The 14,808-nt window shown below is 44.1% G+C and overlaps 1 protein-coding gene across 1 annotated transcript in view; it reads right to left on the bottom strand.

Moving 5' to 3' along the window:
* Positions 1–768: 768 nt before the first annotated feature.
* Positions 769–14,808, bottom strand: part of LOC106589030 (transmembrane protein 170B-like) — a 30,396-nt gene continuing 16,356 nt past the window's right edge. Inside the window, exons 2-3 of the mRNA XM_014178675.3 lie at positions 14,386–14,556; positions 769–9,151 (exon numbers count right to left, since the gene is read on the bottom strand). Coding sequence (XP_014034150.1) covers positions 9,021–9,151; positions 14,386–14,556 — 302 coding nt within the window. The 3' untranslated portion in view covers positions 769–9,020. The remainder of the gene's footprint in view (positions 9,152–14,385; positions 14,557–14,808) is intronic.

Here is a 14,808-nt window from a genome sequence, read left to right as displayed (position 1 = left end):
TTATTCTAACCCTAACCCTTATTCTAACCTTAACCCTTACCCTAACCCTTATTCTAACCCTAACCCTTATTCTAACCCTTACCCTTATTCTAACCCTAACCCTTATTATAACCCTAACCCTTATTCTAACCCTTACCCCTTACCCTAACCCTTATTCTAACCCTTACCCTAACCCTTATTCTAACCCTAACACTTCGTATAACCTTACCCCTTACCCTAACTCTTATTCTAACCCCAACCCTTATTCTAACCCTTATTCTAACCCTAACTCTTATTCTAACCCCAACCCTTATTTTAACCCTAACCCTTATTCTAACCCTTACCCCTTATCCTAACCCTTATTCTAACCCTTACCCTTATTCTAACCCTTACCCCTTATCCTAACCCTTATTCTAACCCTTATTCTAACCCAAACTGTAACCTTAGCAAGCAGTTGCTTATCAACAGATAGTTTGTTGATAGTATGACCATCTGTAAAGCATCTACACAAGGAAAACCCAGACTATCCAAAGTGTGACCAAGGATAGGAAAGGTTGACAGGTGATATTGTGAGAGCTGGAGGGAGAGAGGACATGGTCAGACTAATCATACAGTAGAATGGGCTTCTAGAAAGAAGAATGGTAGATTACCAGGAGAGGCAGAAAGCTTCAGCATCATAGTCCAAATAATACTCCCACTCTCTTCTTAACAAAACCACCATTCAGCTGAACATACTACTATATGAACAAGTAACAGTCTATGTAATACACTTACGAATAACCAACAGTATTTTTACTGCAAAACATTTTATTTCAACAGAATGCTGAGTATGTACAGGAGAACATTTGTACATAAATAGGCACGTTATAAACATCAGCTGTTCGCTGGTACAAAATTTAAAAAAAACAACATATTATACATTATCTACATGTGCCACTTGTTTTGCACACCATGGTCTATGGATTGTCCAAATCCATTCACACACATTATCCGAGTTTCATTCCGCATGCAGTTGCTGAGTGGGTACAGAGTTGTCCTTGGAGCGTACGTGGCATTTGTATAACACTGAACTGGACTGAGGGGTTGGCATTGGTTATAAGCTCATGGCAAATACAAACAACGGATTATAAGACAGCTCATCGTATGGTGGGATGGGGGGTTGTGGGTATTTAAAACTGTGGGGATCACCAGCTGCAAAATGTCCCTTTAGTTATTGCAGTTTCCACAGGATTACCCGCCCACATCTATGACATCATCACACAGTGAGCAGAAAATGTACTCGTCCTCCTTGTCATCCTCTTCATCCAACGCCAACAAATTTACATTCATGGCAATTACATTAAAGGAAAAATCCACCCAAAATCATTCATTCCTTTAATTTACAGTGTTGAATAACACTAATATGTGAGAACAATATTTTTTATTTTGGCATTATAATAAGGTTGGTAGCAACATGGAAAATCGTTGTGGAAATCTGTCAACTACAAAACCCACAATGTAATGTTCTCTCTATGGGCTGACTGGCTAGCTAGCTAGGTACCTACACTGTTAGCACCTTTTCTTTCTATCTAGAACCTAAATGGGTTCTTCGGCTGTCCTCATAGGAGAACCCTTTGAAGAACTATTCTTGGTTCCGGGTAGAACAATTTTGGTTCCAAGTAGAACCCTTTCCACAGAGGGTTCTACATGGAACCAAAAAGGGTTGTACCTAGAACCAAAAATGTTTGGAACTCTTTTTTTCCTAAGAGTGTAGCTAGCAAACATAGCAACACACAACAATACCAAAGATAATACCAGCATGTAAAGTAGCTGGTTTGCTGTAAAATCGCCTCAACAAACTGCACTATCAATTAAGGAGTCTACAATCTCACCATGTTCAACCTGCAGATCAATGTGCCTCACAAAGTGGAGTCAAACAGGAGATGGGAAACATTGCCCATGCTAGGTCAATGAGCACTCTCCTTCAAGGAGTGAATGGGAGTCTATTGGGCGCTAGCTCAAAAACCCAACATTAGCACAAATTTGGTCAACAAGAAGTACAACATTACAAAGCTTTTCTGAGATGTGAGACAATTAACTTGCTATCTGTAGTATATCGTATAGCTTTGGAAATGTGACATTACGTACTTTCGAGGAAAATAGGTACGTTTCTCGACATACACACACTGACTTTGAGAAAGGATTGAGTGACGATTAGTTTAGCAACCGCGTGACGCAACAAGACAAAGTGAACGCGATTGGTCGACAGTCTGCTGGGTGAGGCACCATGCAATGCACCCTGGACTAACTAAAGAGGCAGACAAATAAGAAAAATGTGCTAGACCCTCCGTTAAATTACACGTTTCTCGAGGTAGGAATATCATAGAAAATGTCTCATTCAAGAGAAGACATCCTCATGAGTTATGACATCGGCCAGTATTGAAATCTGACATGTATGATAGACGTTTTGGCGATCTAAAAGTCGTATTCCTATTAACTTCCAGTGTAGCGTGAGAGACTTTATCATCACGGTGCTACGTCATACCGGCCAGATTTCTGCCTGGTTCAACGCCAAAAACTTAGATATACATGAAAAGAAGAAATGACCCAGAGAATCGATAAAACATCACTCAGAGATGCACCAAAACAATATAACATTCAAAATGGGTGAACCTTTCCTTTTAACGGTCCAAAATATGGTTTGTGTTTGTAATAGACAAATACATCTTATTGGTATCAAAATACTGTCCATGGTGCAAATGTAAATGTCAATGTATGTCAGTACAGCTCATGCTACACATCCTCTGGTGAAGAATATATCAGGGTTGGGGTCAATTCCTCAATTCCAGTCAATGCACAAATTACACTGAAATGCCAATTCTGTTTAATGATTTATGTGAGAATATTTAGAATAGGAATTTGGTTTACTTTCTGAATTGAATTGACTAGAATTTAAATGGAATTGAGCCAAACCCGGCTTCGTATACTCTGCACAATAATACATGACGTGTCCTCATCTGGCCAACAAAATCTAGACTTCTTCTCTTAACAGTATTAAAAATAGTGCATGGAGCTTTGGTTGCAGAATAATAGCTGTGAACACCTTGTAGATGAAATACATCAAAAGGTTTTAAACAACATTATTATTAGACCTTGCTCAGTGACCTGCCATCAGACAACATTTTGTCCAAGACTCGAGACAGCGCTTTTCAGGGATTGAAAGAAAATAAGTTAATACATGTTAAAACAGTCACATACACAACAACCCCACCACACAGACATACATCAAGTACAACATCAACACTCTGTCAAACACAATTTCACTTACAAACACAAACATATAGTATTGATCATATCACTCTGACAGCAGGGTAGAGTCAAAGATTTTTTATAACTAAAACAAGATAGGCCACAGCCTGTCGTTTCCAATGGGAACAAATGAGTCATAGTGGGCAGAACAAGCAATGAGGTGGGCAGAGCCAAGCGTGAGCTAGCGAGATCCTATTGGCGTGTTTTAGCATCATCTGCATATTTCCGTTAGGGAACGCCTACTCTGTGAAGTGCGCGTGTGCAATAACTCGCACCTTCTAAACAACGCGATTAAATAAATAAATAAAAAAGTTTTCAAAGGGCAAAGTCTACAAAACAGTCCACTCTGCTCATAACATATTTTAGTTTTAGGAACAGAAAACTGCATTGAGAACAAATGTTTCATCGATGAGAACATTTGCAGAATGTCGGCTGAAATCCATCTCGATCCATCTTGTCCCACTGCCCATATTTGGTAGTGAGTGGAAACGCCAAGCGTATGCTTCACATTTACACATCCAGTGAAATATCTGTCTCATTGTTCTATCTGTGGTAGAGTCATCTGAAATAAGTCACATGTGGTTCCTGAACTAGAACCAGAAAAGATTTCAATGAGTGTAATAACTAACTAATGCACTACAAATTCAGTTGATCGGGGGAATTTTTGCTCATTATAGTTTGTTTTAAGGATACAATTTCCAAGTATTTTCTTTAATCATAGAGTTGTGAGAGAGCTAGTATGGGAAAGAAAGGGGAAAGGGGGGGATACCTATGGGATAGGTATCCAAGTTCCTTGGTGTCCACATCACCAACGAACTTTCATGGTCTAAACATACCAAGACAGTCGTGAAGAGGGCACGAAAAACGCTTTCCCCCTCAGGAGACTGAAAAGATTTGGCACGGGCCCCCAGATCCTCAAAAGGTTCTATAGCTGCACCATCGAGAGCATCCTGACCGGTTGCATCCCCGCCTGGTACGGCAACTGCTCGGCATCTGACCGTAAGGCGCTACAGAGGGTAGTGCGAACAGCCAAGTACATCACTGGTGCCAAGCTTCCTGCCATCCCGGACCTATATAATAGGCGGTGTCAGAGGAAAGCCCATAAAATTGTCAGACTCCAGTCACCCAAGTTATAGACTGTTTTCTCTGCTACCGCACGGCAAGCGGTACCGGAGCGCCAAGTCTAGGACCAAAAGGCTCCTCAACAGCTTCTACCCCCAAGCCATAAGACTGCTGAACAATTCATAAAAATCACCACTGGACAATTTACACTGACACCCCCCCTCTTGTACACTGCTGCTACTCGCTGTTTGTTTGTTACCTATGCATAGTCACGTCGCCCCCACCTACATGTACAAATTACCTCAACTAGCCTGTACCCCTGCACACTGACTCGGTACCGGTGTCCCCTGTGTATAGCCACGTCGTTATTCTTATTGTGTTACTTTTTATTATTACTTTTTATTTTAGTCTACTTGGTAAATATTTTCTTCTTCTTGAACTGTTGGTTAAGGGCTTGTAAGTAAGCATTTCACGGTAAAGTCTACACTTGTTGTAGTCAGCGCGTGGCAAATCAAGTTTGATTTGGCAAATAAAGTTTGATTTGATAGTTATACATTAGATTTGTCAAACAGAAAAGTTTCCAGACCGTCTGGAAGCCTCAGGAATTAATTTAAGAATATAATAAAAATTCAAGTACAAAAAATGTCATCAGGTATCTCTTCAATACAAAATCCACAATCATCTCTCTCTCAATCCATTTCCCCCACTTACACTGGCTGCTACTGTCACTCATAAAATGCACTACACTGGTGCCATCTGGTGGAATGACTTGGTACTGAAGGTGAGTGGTGTCAATTACATAACTAATGAAAAAAACTGAAATAGCTTTCATTGGTAAACACTCTCAGATCACTCAATCAGGTCACACTGGACATTCATATTTGGCCAAAATGAAGCAAAGGGGTTTGGGGGATTTTAAAATCCGGTTGTTCAGCTCATGCCATTGTGCAAAAATAATGGTTCTGATATTAAAACAATACATACTTTCTCAGCAATAATAATAACAAAAAAAGTAAGAAATCCATAATAAATAAAGTTAAAATGTGAGAACAAAGTCCTTTGGCATAAAAAAAGAACCCTTAGACTCCACCGAGGGTCTGGTGCGGTATTCACCCCTAGTTAATATGCGGCAGAGGACCCTTTTATTGGTCTAATGTAATTTACTGACCAATGAAAGTGACTGGTGAGGATGATATGTTATCAGCTCTCTGACTAAAAGGTAAAAACAGTAGACCCTGTAACCCTCCAATACCAGGAGGAAATAACTAAACTACACCTGCTATTCACTATATAGTCAAATACTTTTGACCAGGACCCATTGGGCTCTGGTGAAAAGTAGTGCACTATATAGGGAATAGGGCCCTGGTCTAAAGTAGTGCACTATATAGGAAATATGGTGCCACTTGGGACGGAAACAATAACTCTGTGTGGTCTAATGTGGTGACAGTAAGACCTGTCCTGTTGTTGAAATACACTTGAACTGTCCCAGAGGGTGGACAGTCAGACATAAACACATGACTCATGATTAAGTCCCACAGAGCCAAACGAACAACAACACTGGTGCTGCAGTCTCTCAGTCTCACTCAGTAACACCTCCAAAACCACAGCAGCGCTTCTCAAACCGGACCGGTGTCCCAAATGGCACCCTATTCCCTATATAGTGGACTACTTTAGACCAGGGCCCTATTCCCTATATAGTGCACTACTTTAGACCAGGGCCCACAGGGAATATGTACCAGGGAATACTGGTTTTGATGGGTCACCCCATAGAATTACATATAACATCCTACATGGGTCTATGGGTCACCCCATAGAATTACATATAACATCCTACATGGGTCTATGGGTCACCCCATAGAATTACATATAACATCCTACATGGGTCTATGGGTCACCCCATAGAATTACATATAACATCCTACATGGGTCTATGGGTCACCCCATAGAATTACATATAACATCCTACATGGGTCTATGGGTCACCCCATAGAATTACATATAACATCCTACATGGGTCTATGGGTCACCCCATAGAATTACATATAACATCCTACATGGGTCTATGGGTCACCCCATAGAATTACATATAACATCCTACATGGGTCTATGGGTCACCCCATAGAATTACATATAACATCCTACATGGGTCTATGGGTCACCCCATAGAATGACATATAACATCCTACATGGGTCTATGGGTCACCCCATAGAATTACATATAACATCCTACATGGGTCTATGGGTCACCCCATAGAATTACATATAACATCCTACATGGGTCTATGGGTCACCCCATAGAATGACATATAACATCCTACATGGGTCTATGGGTCACCCACCTAAGACCAGTATCATCAGATATCAACACTGTGCAAAATTAAGGCAGATACCTTGTCAGTGAAATACGCAAAGTCAAAGTTAAACAGAACACATAAACAAGTTAGTTAAACAGAACATAAACAAGTTAGTTAAACAGAACACAAACAAGTTAGTTAAACAGAACACAAACAAGTTAGTTAAACAGAACATAAACAAGTCAATCTTAGTTAAACAGAACACATAACAAGTTAGTTAAACAGAACACATAAACAAGTCAAACTTAGCTAAACAGAACACATAACAAGTCAAACTTAGCTAAACAGAACACATAACAAGTTAGTTAAACAGAACACATAAACAAGTCAAACTTAGTTAAACAGAACACATTAACAATACACACTGGCTTGGTAAGACCTAACAGAGAGGCAGGGAGCCATAGAAAATGGCCGTCTCAGCAGCAGAATCTGTCTGACTGACCATAAGGGCTCTGGTCAAAAGTAGTGCACTATATAGGTAATAGGGCTCTGGTCAAAAGTAGTGCACTATATAGGGTGCGGTTTGGGACGCAACTTGAGTCTCTGACCTTCTATAGAAATGTCTCTCTATGGAGTGGGATTTATAGGAGTCCAGACATTTGTATCTTTAATCGCCAAGTAGCGGCTAGATTCCAATTTCTAAACCTTAAAAAAGGTACAATGCAGACATTTTTATCTCAATATTAAATCCTTTCTGGGTAACAATTAAATATTGATTTCAATCAAAACGGTCTCAAATTTAGCTAGGACTGTCTGAAGTAGAGAGGGGAAAACTGAAAGCTAGCTGTTATTGACAGAGAGGTTTGGAACTCTCTTTCTTATTGGTCTATTAGCTAATTTACCATCTGGTGATGTCACCAGGCAGGCCAAAACTCCATCCCACCAAAACAGGCTGACATTTCAGGTGGCCTTTTCAAACAGCTCTTACACGAAAAGGGCATTATCATAATTCTCACAAGTTCACAGCATTATGCCAACCTCATAGTGTGGAAATATATATAAAACACAGGGAAATGATATTTTTGACTGCACTGTGCCTTTAACAGTAAATCTGCACCACAACACAGAGACAGAAACCCTTCCAAGAGATACTCTATCTCAACTATTCTCAAGCAGCCATACAGCTACTACCAGGACATTGCATCCCTTAACTTCAGTTAAGACATTAGTTTACCTCCATAAAACTCTGTAAGAACCAGGTAGTGAAAGATTCGCCAACTCTGACCCTCTCCAGCCAAGCTTCATGGCCAGAGTTGCTATTGCCTCAGAGTATGTTGGACAACCTGGACGGGTCTAGACATGAATTGACAAAGGTCAAACAGGGATAGTGGTTCTATCTCCATAGTAACCTTGAACTACGGCACCTGAACAACTTCCCCTATTCCGACACCTTTTAGGTAAACAAGGGGGATCGCCAACATTTAGAAAGTACAAAGGCTTAAGCCATTTGTCATTTTCTTTCTTTAACCCTAAATAAGAAACATGTAGGAGTGTGTTGCCAACAGAAACACTGCTGCGGTAGGTGAAGGACTTTACAAGAAGGAATAGTTCGAAAGATGTCCACAGTCAGAAGAACCAGTTGTTTTGTTTAACACTGAAAGGTAGTTTGGTTGACATCCTCTCTGGCATGTCAGAATGACGAACGGTCTTCAAAAGGTCCATCTCTGTTCTGGCCAAATGTTGTCCTTTTTCTTTACTGTAAAAAATGTGGGGGGTTATCCCACCACAAGGGCATCAGAAAACAGGAAAGGAGAGTCTGTGGAGACGGCCATGAATGCATCTCTCTTGGCAACACTGGAGGTAAGTCCCAGAGGCCATTGGCACATAGAACTGACAATTCTGAAAACACCCAAGACATTGCTTTCAGTCCAGGATGTGGTTTCACTGACTTGACACTTGACGGAGGCTGCGGACATCGCCACCTGGTGGGGAGCCTTATGAAGTGCTTCTTTGACACAGAGAACTGAGACCTGCATTGACGTCCCATGTCGTACTGCAGCAGAGGGAGAACTAGTGAGGGCAGCAGTGGCAGAACACAGCCACTGGGGGGGTACTATCTCTTCAGCATCCCACCCTAAATGTCTGGAACTGCTGGGAGACCACTGTCTTCAGCTAATTTACTGGGTTTGTTTTCCTCCAAATACAACATAAAGAAAACCCCACAGTTCACCCATTGGCTGTGTTGTTATCTGTCGCTGGCGAGTGAAACTGGTAGGATGTGAACCATGGTCTCCCACACGTGCCCAGTCTCTCCCTCCTCTCCTGTGTGTGTGTGTGTGTGTCTATCTATCCATCCGTCAGTGAGTCTCTGTCCGTCTGTGTGGAAGGGTCATCTCTTCAGAGAGTGGCCAGTATGCGTGAGAAGGAGATGAGGACAGAGAGGGTGGTCTGGCCCACTCCAAACACCAGGGCCTGGAGAGGGGCCATGTCCTTCCCTGCCACCCTGTACACCCCCGCCACCGCTGCACCTGGGAAAGAGACACACCCACATACACATTGTCATTAATATGACTATTACCACACATATCCTAACATACACCAGCCAGTCAAGCCTTGTCGTCTGCACCCCAGATTGTTCAATAGCATTTCAGTACTGATAAAAGCGCAAAGAAAAATGAATGACAGAAAGAGAAAAATAACTCTGGGGTCTCCTTATTCTCAAGCTGTCCTCGTATCCTTACAGCTCCCTACTGGAATCTAAAGCTGTGTCTTTAGACTATCCTTATTCTCAAGCTGTCCTCGTATCCTTACAGCTCCCTACTGGAATCTAAAGCTGTGTCTTTAGACTATCCTTATTCTCAAGCTGTCCTCGTATCCTTACAGCTCCCTACTGGAATCTAAAGCTGTGTCTTTAGACTATCCTTATTCTCAAGCTGTCCTCGTATCCTTACAGCTCCCTACTGGAATCTAAAGCTGTGTCTTTAGACTATCCTTATTCTCAAGCTGTCCTCGTATCCTTACAGCTCCCTACTGGAATCTAAAGCTGTGTCTTTAGACTATCCTTATTCTCAAGCTGTCCTCGTATCCTTACAGCTCCCTACTGGAATCTAAAACGTCTTTAGACTCTCCCACATGGACAGTTTTAGTAGAAGCATTAAAAGACTGTGCTTTGTAAGCTGACCATATAATGTTTTTAATTTATACTTTATAAAACTAGGCAAGTCAGTTAAGAACAAATTCTTATTTTCAATGACTGCTTAGGAACAGTGGATTAACTGCCTTGTTCAGGGGTAGAATGACAGATTTTTACCTTGTCAGCTCAGGGTTTTGATCTAGCAACCTTGCGGTTACTAGTCCAACGCTCTAACCACTAGGCTCCCTGCCGCCCCACTAGGCTACCTGCCGCCCCACTAGGCTACCTGCCGCATCCACTAGGCTACCTGCCGCCCCACTAGGCTACCTGCCGCCCCACAAGGCTCCCTGCCGCCCCACTAGGCTCCCTGCCGCCCCACTAGGCTACCTGCCGCCCCACTAGGCTACCTGCCGCCCCACTAGGCTCCCTGCCGCCCCACTAGGCTCCCTGCCGCCCCACTAGGCTACCTGCCGCCCCACTAGGCTACCTGCCGCCCCACTAGGCTCCCTGCCGCCCCACTAGGCTCCCTGCCGCCCCACTAGGCTACCTGCCGCCCCACTAGGCTCCCTGCCGCCCCACTAGGCTCCCTGCCGCCCCACTAGGCTCCCTGCCGCCCCACTAGGCTCCCTGCCGCCCCACTAGGCTACCTGCCGCCCCACTAGGCTCCCTGCCGCCCCACTAGGCTCCCTGCCGCCCCACTAGGCTCCCTGCCGCCCCACTAGGCTACCTGCCGCCCCACTAGGCTCCCTGCCGCCCCACTAGGCTCCCTGCCGCCCCACTAGGCTCCCTGCCGCCCCACTAGGCTACCTGCCGCCCCACTAGGCTCCCTGCCGCCCCACTAGGCTCCCTGCTGTATTAATATGTGGCTCCACGCAGCCAGTGGGGGCATGAGTGAGTGTCTGCACACATACTGTGTTTACTCACCCCTGGATGTGGCACCCTACTTCCTACATACTGTACTGCCCTACTTCCTACATGCTGTAGAGCCCTACTTCCTACATACTGTACTGCCCTACTTCCTACATGCTGTAGAGCCCTACATCCTACATACTGTAGAGCCCTACTTCCTACATACTGTACTGCCCTACTTCCTACATACTGTAGAGCCCTACTTCCTACATACTGTACTGCCCTACTTCCTACATACTGTAGAGCCCTACTTCCTACATACTGTAGAGCCCTACTTCCTACATACTGTACTGCCCTACTTCCTACATACTGTAGAGCCCTACTTCCTACATACTGTAGAGCCCTACTTCCTACATACTGTACTGCCCTACTTCCTACATACTGTACTGCCCTACTTCCTACATGCTGTAGAGCCCTACTTCCTACATACTGTACTGCCCTACTTCCTACATGCTGTAGAGCCCTACATCCTACATACTGTAGAGCCCTACTTCCTACATACTGTACTGCCCTACTTCCTACATACTGTAGAGCCCTACTTCCTACATACTGTACTGCCCTACTTCCTACATACTGTAGAGCCCTACTTCCTACATACTGTAGAGCCCTACTTCCTACATACTGTACTGCCCTACTTCCTACATACTGTAGAGCCCTACTTCCTACATACTGTAGAGCCCTACTTCCTACATACTGTACTGCCCTACTTCCTACATACTGTACTGCCCTACTTCCTACATGCTGTAGAGCCCTACTTCCTACATACTGTACTGCCCTACTTCCTACATACTGTACTGCCCTACTTCCTACATCTACTTCCTACATACTGTACTGCCCTACTTCCTACATACTGTAGAGCCCTACTTCCTAAATACTGTACTGCCCTACTTCCTACATGCTGTAGAGCCCTACATCCTACATACTGTACTGCCCTACTTCCTACATGCTGTAGAGCCCTACTTCCTACATACTGTAGAGCCCTACTTCCTACATACTGTAGAGCCCTACTTCCTACATACTGTAGAGCCCTACTTCCTACATACTGTAGAGCCCTACTTCCTACATACTGTAGAGCTCTACTTCCTACATACTGTAGAGCCCTACATCCTACATACTGTAGAGCCCTACTTCCTACATACTGTAGAGCCCTACTTCCTACATACTGTACAGCCCTACTTCCTACATACTGTAGAGCCCTACTTCCTACATACTGTAGAGCCCTACTTCCTACATACTGTAGAGCCCTACTTCCTACATACTGTAGAGCCCTACTTCCTACATACTGTACAGCCCTACTTCCTACATACTGTAGAGCCCTACTTCCTACATACTGTAGAGCCCTACTTCCTACATACTGTACAGCCCTACTTCCTACATACTGTAGAGCTCTACTTCCTACATACTGTAGAGCCCTACTTCCTACATACTGTAGAGCTCTACTTCCAACATACTGTAGAGCCCTACTTCCTACATACTGTACAGCCCTACTTCCTACATACTGTACAGCCCTACTTCCTACATACTGTACAGCCCTACTTCCTACATACTGTAGAGCCCTACTTCCCACATACTGTAGAGCCCTACTTCCTACATACTGTAGAGCCCTACTTCCTACATACTGTAGAGCCCTACTTCCTACATACTGTAGAGCTCTACTTCCTACATACTGTAGAGCCCTACTTCCTACATACTGTAGATCCCTACTTCCTACATACTGTAGAGCCCTACTTCCTATGTGGCCTGGTGAAGAAATAGTGCACTATGTAGGGAATAGGGTACCATTTAGGACGCAGTCTCTCGCTCTCTCCATACAAGTTAGTCCTGCCTCTCTCTCACTATACGTCATTAGGACCATCGCCATGGAAACGGTCAGAACTGAAGAGGGTCTCAAAAGTCCAACTGTCTTGAGTTCAATAAAAATATATATATGTTTTAGCTCAAGATCTTTAGATACAAATCTTATTTTGAGTCAACAACAAACAATGATGTCAAGACAAAGGACACTGGGAGAGATTAGCCTATAAAATGTCTGAAAGTTGTTGATGTCTGACTGTTGCCGGTCGACCACTAAATAACCTCACCTTCTATCACTCTTGGCAGAGGGTTGCTGCTGCTGCTACACAGTGCTTGCTTTTTAGCTGTTTTAAGAGTACACACAACGCACAGTCAATAGTTTGCTCTCTCCGCGAGCTTCCATATGAATAATAAAGTGGTCTGTTCTATTTTTGGCTTGGCTTGCCTCTGTGATTGAGTGTTTCATCCTGGCCTGTCATCAGGAGCTCCTGTCCTAGTCCACGTAGCTCACAAACAGCGCCCCAAATGGCACCCTATTACCTACACATGTAGGATCTTAATTTGATCACCCTGTTGCAGGATAACTGTCCTGATTTTTTTTTAACCTGTAGTGTATTTGAGGTTTTAAAAAAGGTTTCTGAAGTTTGTCATTTCCACATTGCAATTTCAGACTTGATTTTCCCTTGTGAAAAAATGCATCAGCCTTACAAAAATGTCCATTAATTATAATCCACATAATCATTTCCTGTTGCTGCAGGATTATTTTCCTGCTGTAGCAAACTGGGTCAAAATAAGATCTAACATCTGTATTTAGCGCACTGCTTTGACCCCGGTCAAATGTAGTGCACTAGGTAGGGAATAGGGTGCCATTTAGGACACATACATAGACTAAGGTCGATTTACACATACAGAAGCAGTACTATGTACCACTCTTCAGACTGAAACATAATATTTGGGCTAAAGATCTTGGGCATGTGAGAGAGGACAATTAGATAGAAAGCCAGAGAGACGGAGAGATATGCAGATCGATAGACAGAAAGAGGGCAGGAGCCAGACAGACGGAGAGATATGCAGATCGATAGACAGAAAGAGGGCAGGAGCCAGACAGACGGAGAGATATGCAGATCGATAGACAGAAAGAGGGCAGGAGCCAGACAGACCTATCGACAGACAACACACAGAATGGGTGGTGACAGAGAGGCAAAATGCAGACAGACAGATAGAAAGGAAGGAAGAAGGCAGCAGGCAGACAGACAGACAGACAGACAGACAGACAGACAGACAGACAGACAGACAGACAGACAGACAGACAGACAGACAGACAGACAGACAGACAGACAGACAGACAGACAGAATGGGTGGTGACAGAGGCAAAACGCAGACAGACAGACAGACAGACAGACAGACAGACAGACAGACAGACAGACAGACAGACAGACAGACAGACAGACAGACAGACAGACAGACAGACAGACAGACAGACGCGAAAGGAAGAAGGCAGCCGACAGACAGACAGACAGACAGACAGACAGACAGACAGACAGACAGACACACAGACACACAGACAGACAGACACACAGACACACAGACAGACAGACAGACAGACAGACAGACAGACAGACAGACAGACAGACAGACAGACAGACAGACAGACAGACAGACAGACAGAAAGGAAGAAGGCAGCCGACAGACAGACAGACAGACAGACAGACAGACAGACAGACAGACAGACAGACAGACAGACAGACAGACAGACAGACAGACAGACAGACAGACAGACAGACAGACAGACAGACAGACAGACAGACAGACAGACAGACAGACAGACAGCGGAGGGCAGCAGATCGACAGACAGACAGAGGGGGGTGGCATACATAAGCAGGGACAGACAGACACACACACACTCAACATCTTCCAATGACTCACTGGTGATGACCCCTCCAGCCAGGGAGGCCAGGAAACCCAGACTGACCAGGACCAAGGTGATGAGGCGACCCCTCTTGTGGCGCTGCAACATGACCAACATGAGCAGGCCCATCGCCCCGTGGACCAAGAGAGAGGAGAACAGACACCACAGGAACACCCAGTACCACATCTCTGAGAGAGAGGGGGAGGAAAGACAGAGATTAGTGGTTAGACACTGCTCTGTACATGGGCGGCAGGCGGCAGGTAGCCTAGTGGTTAGAGCGTTGGACTGGTAACCGAAAGGTTGCAAGATCCAATCCCTGAGCTGACAAGGCAAAAATCTGCGGTTCTGCCCGTGAACAAGGCAGTTAACCCACTGTTCCTAGGCCGTCATTAAAAATAACAATTTGTTCTTAACTGACTTGCTTAGTTAAAAAAAATGGA

The sequence above is a fragment of the Salmo salar genome, chromosome 27, assembly GCF_965601325.2.
Source record: "Salmo salar chromosome 27, fSalSal1, whole genome shotgun sequence".
In the NCBI taxonomy this organism is placed as follows: Eukaryota; Metazoa; Chordata; class Actinopteri; order Salmoniformes; family Salmonidae; genus Salmo; species Salmo salar.
Note: the sequence above shows the minus strand (reverse complement) of the source record. Positions and strands in the feature narration are given on the sequence as shown.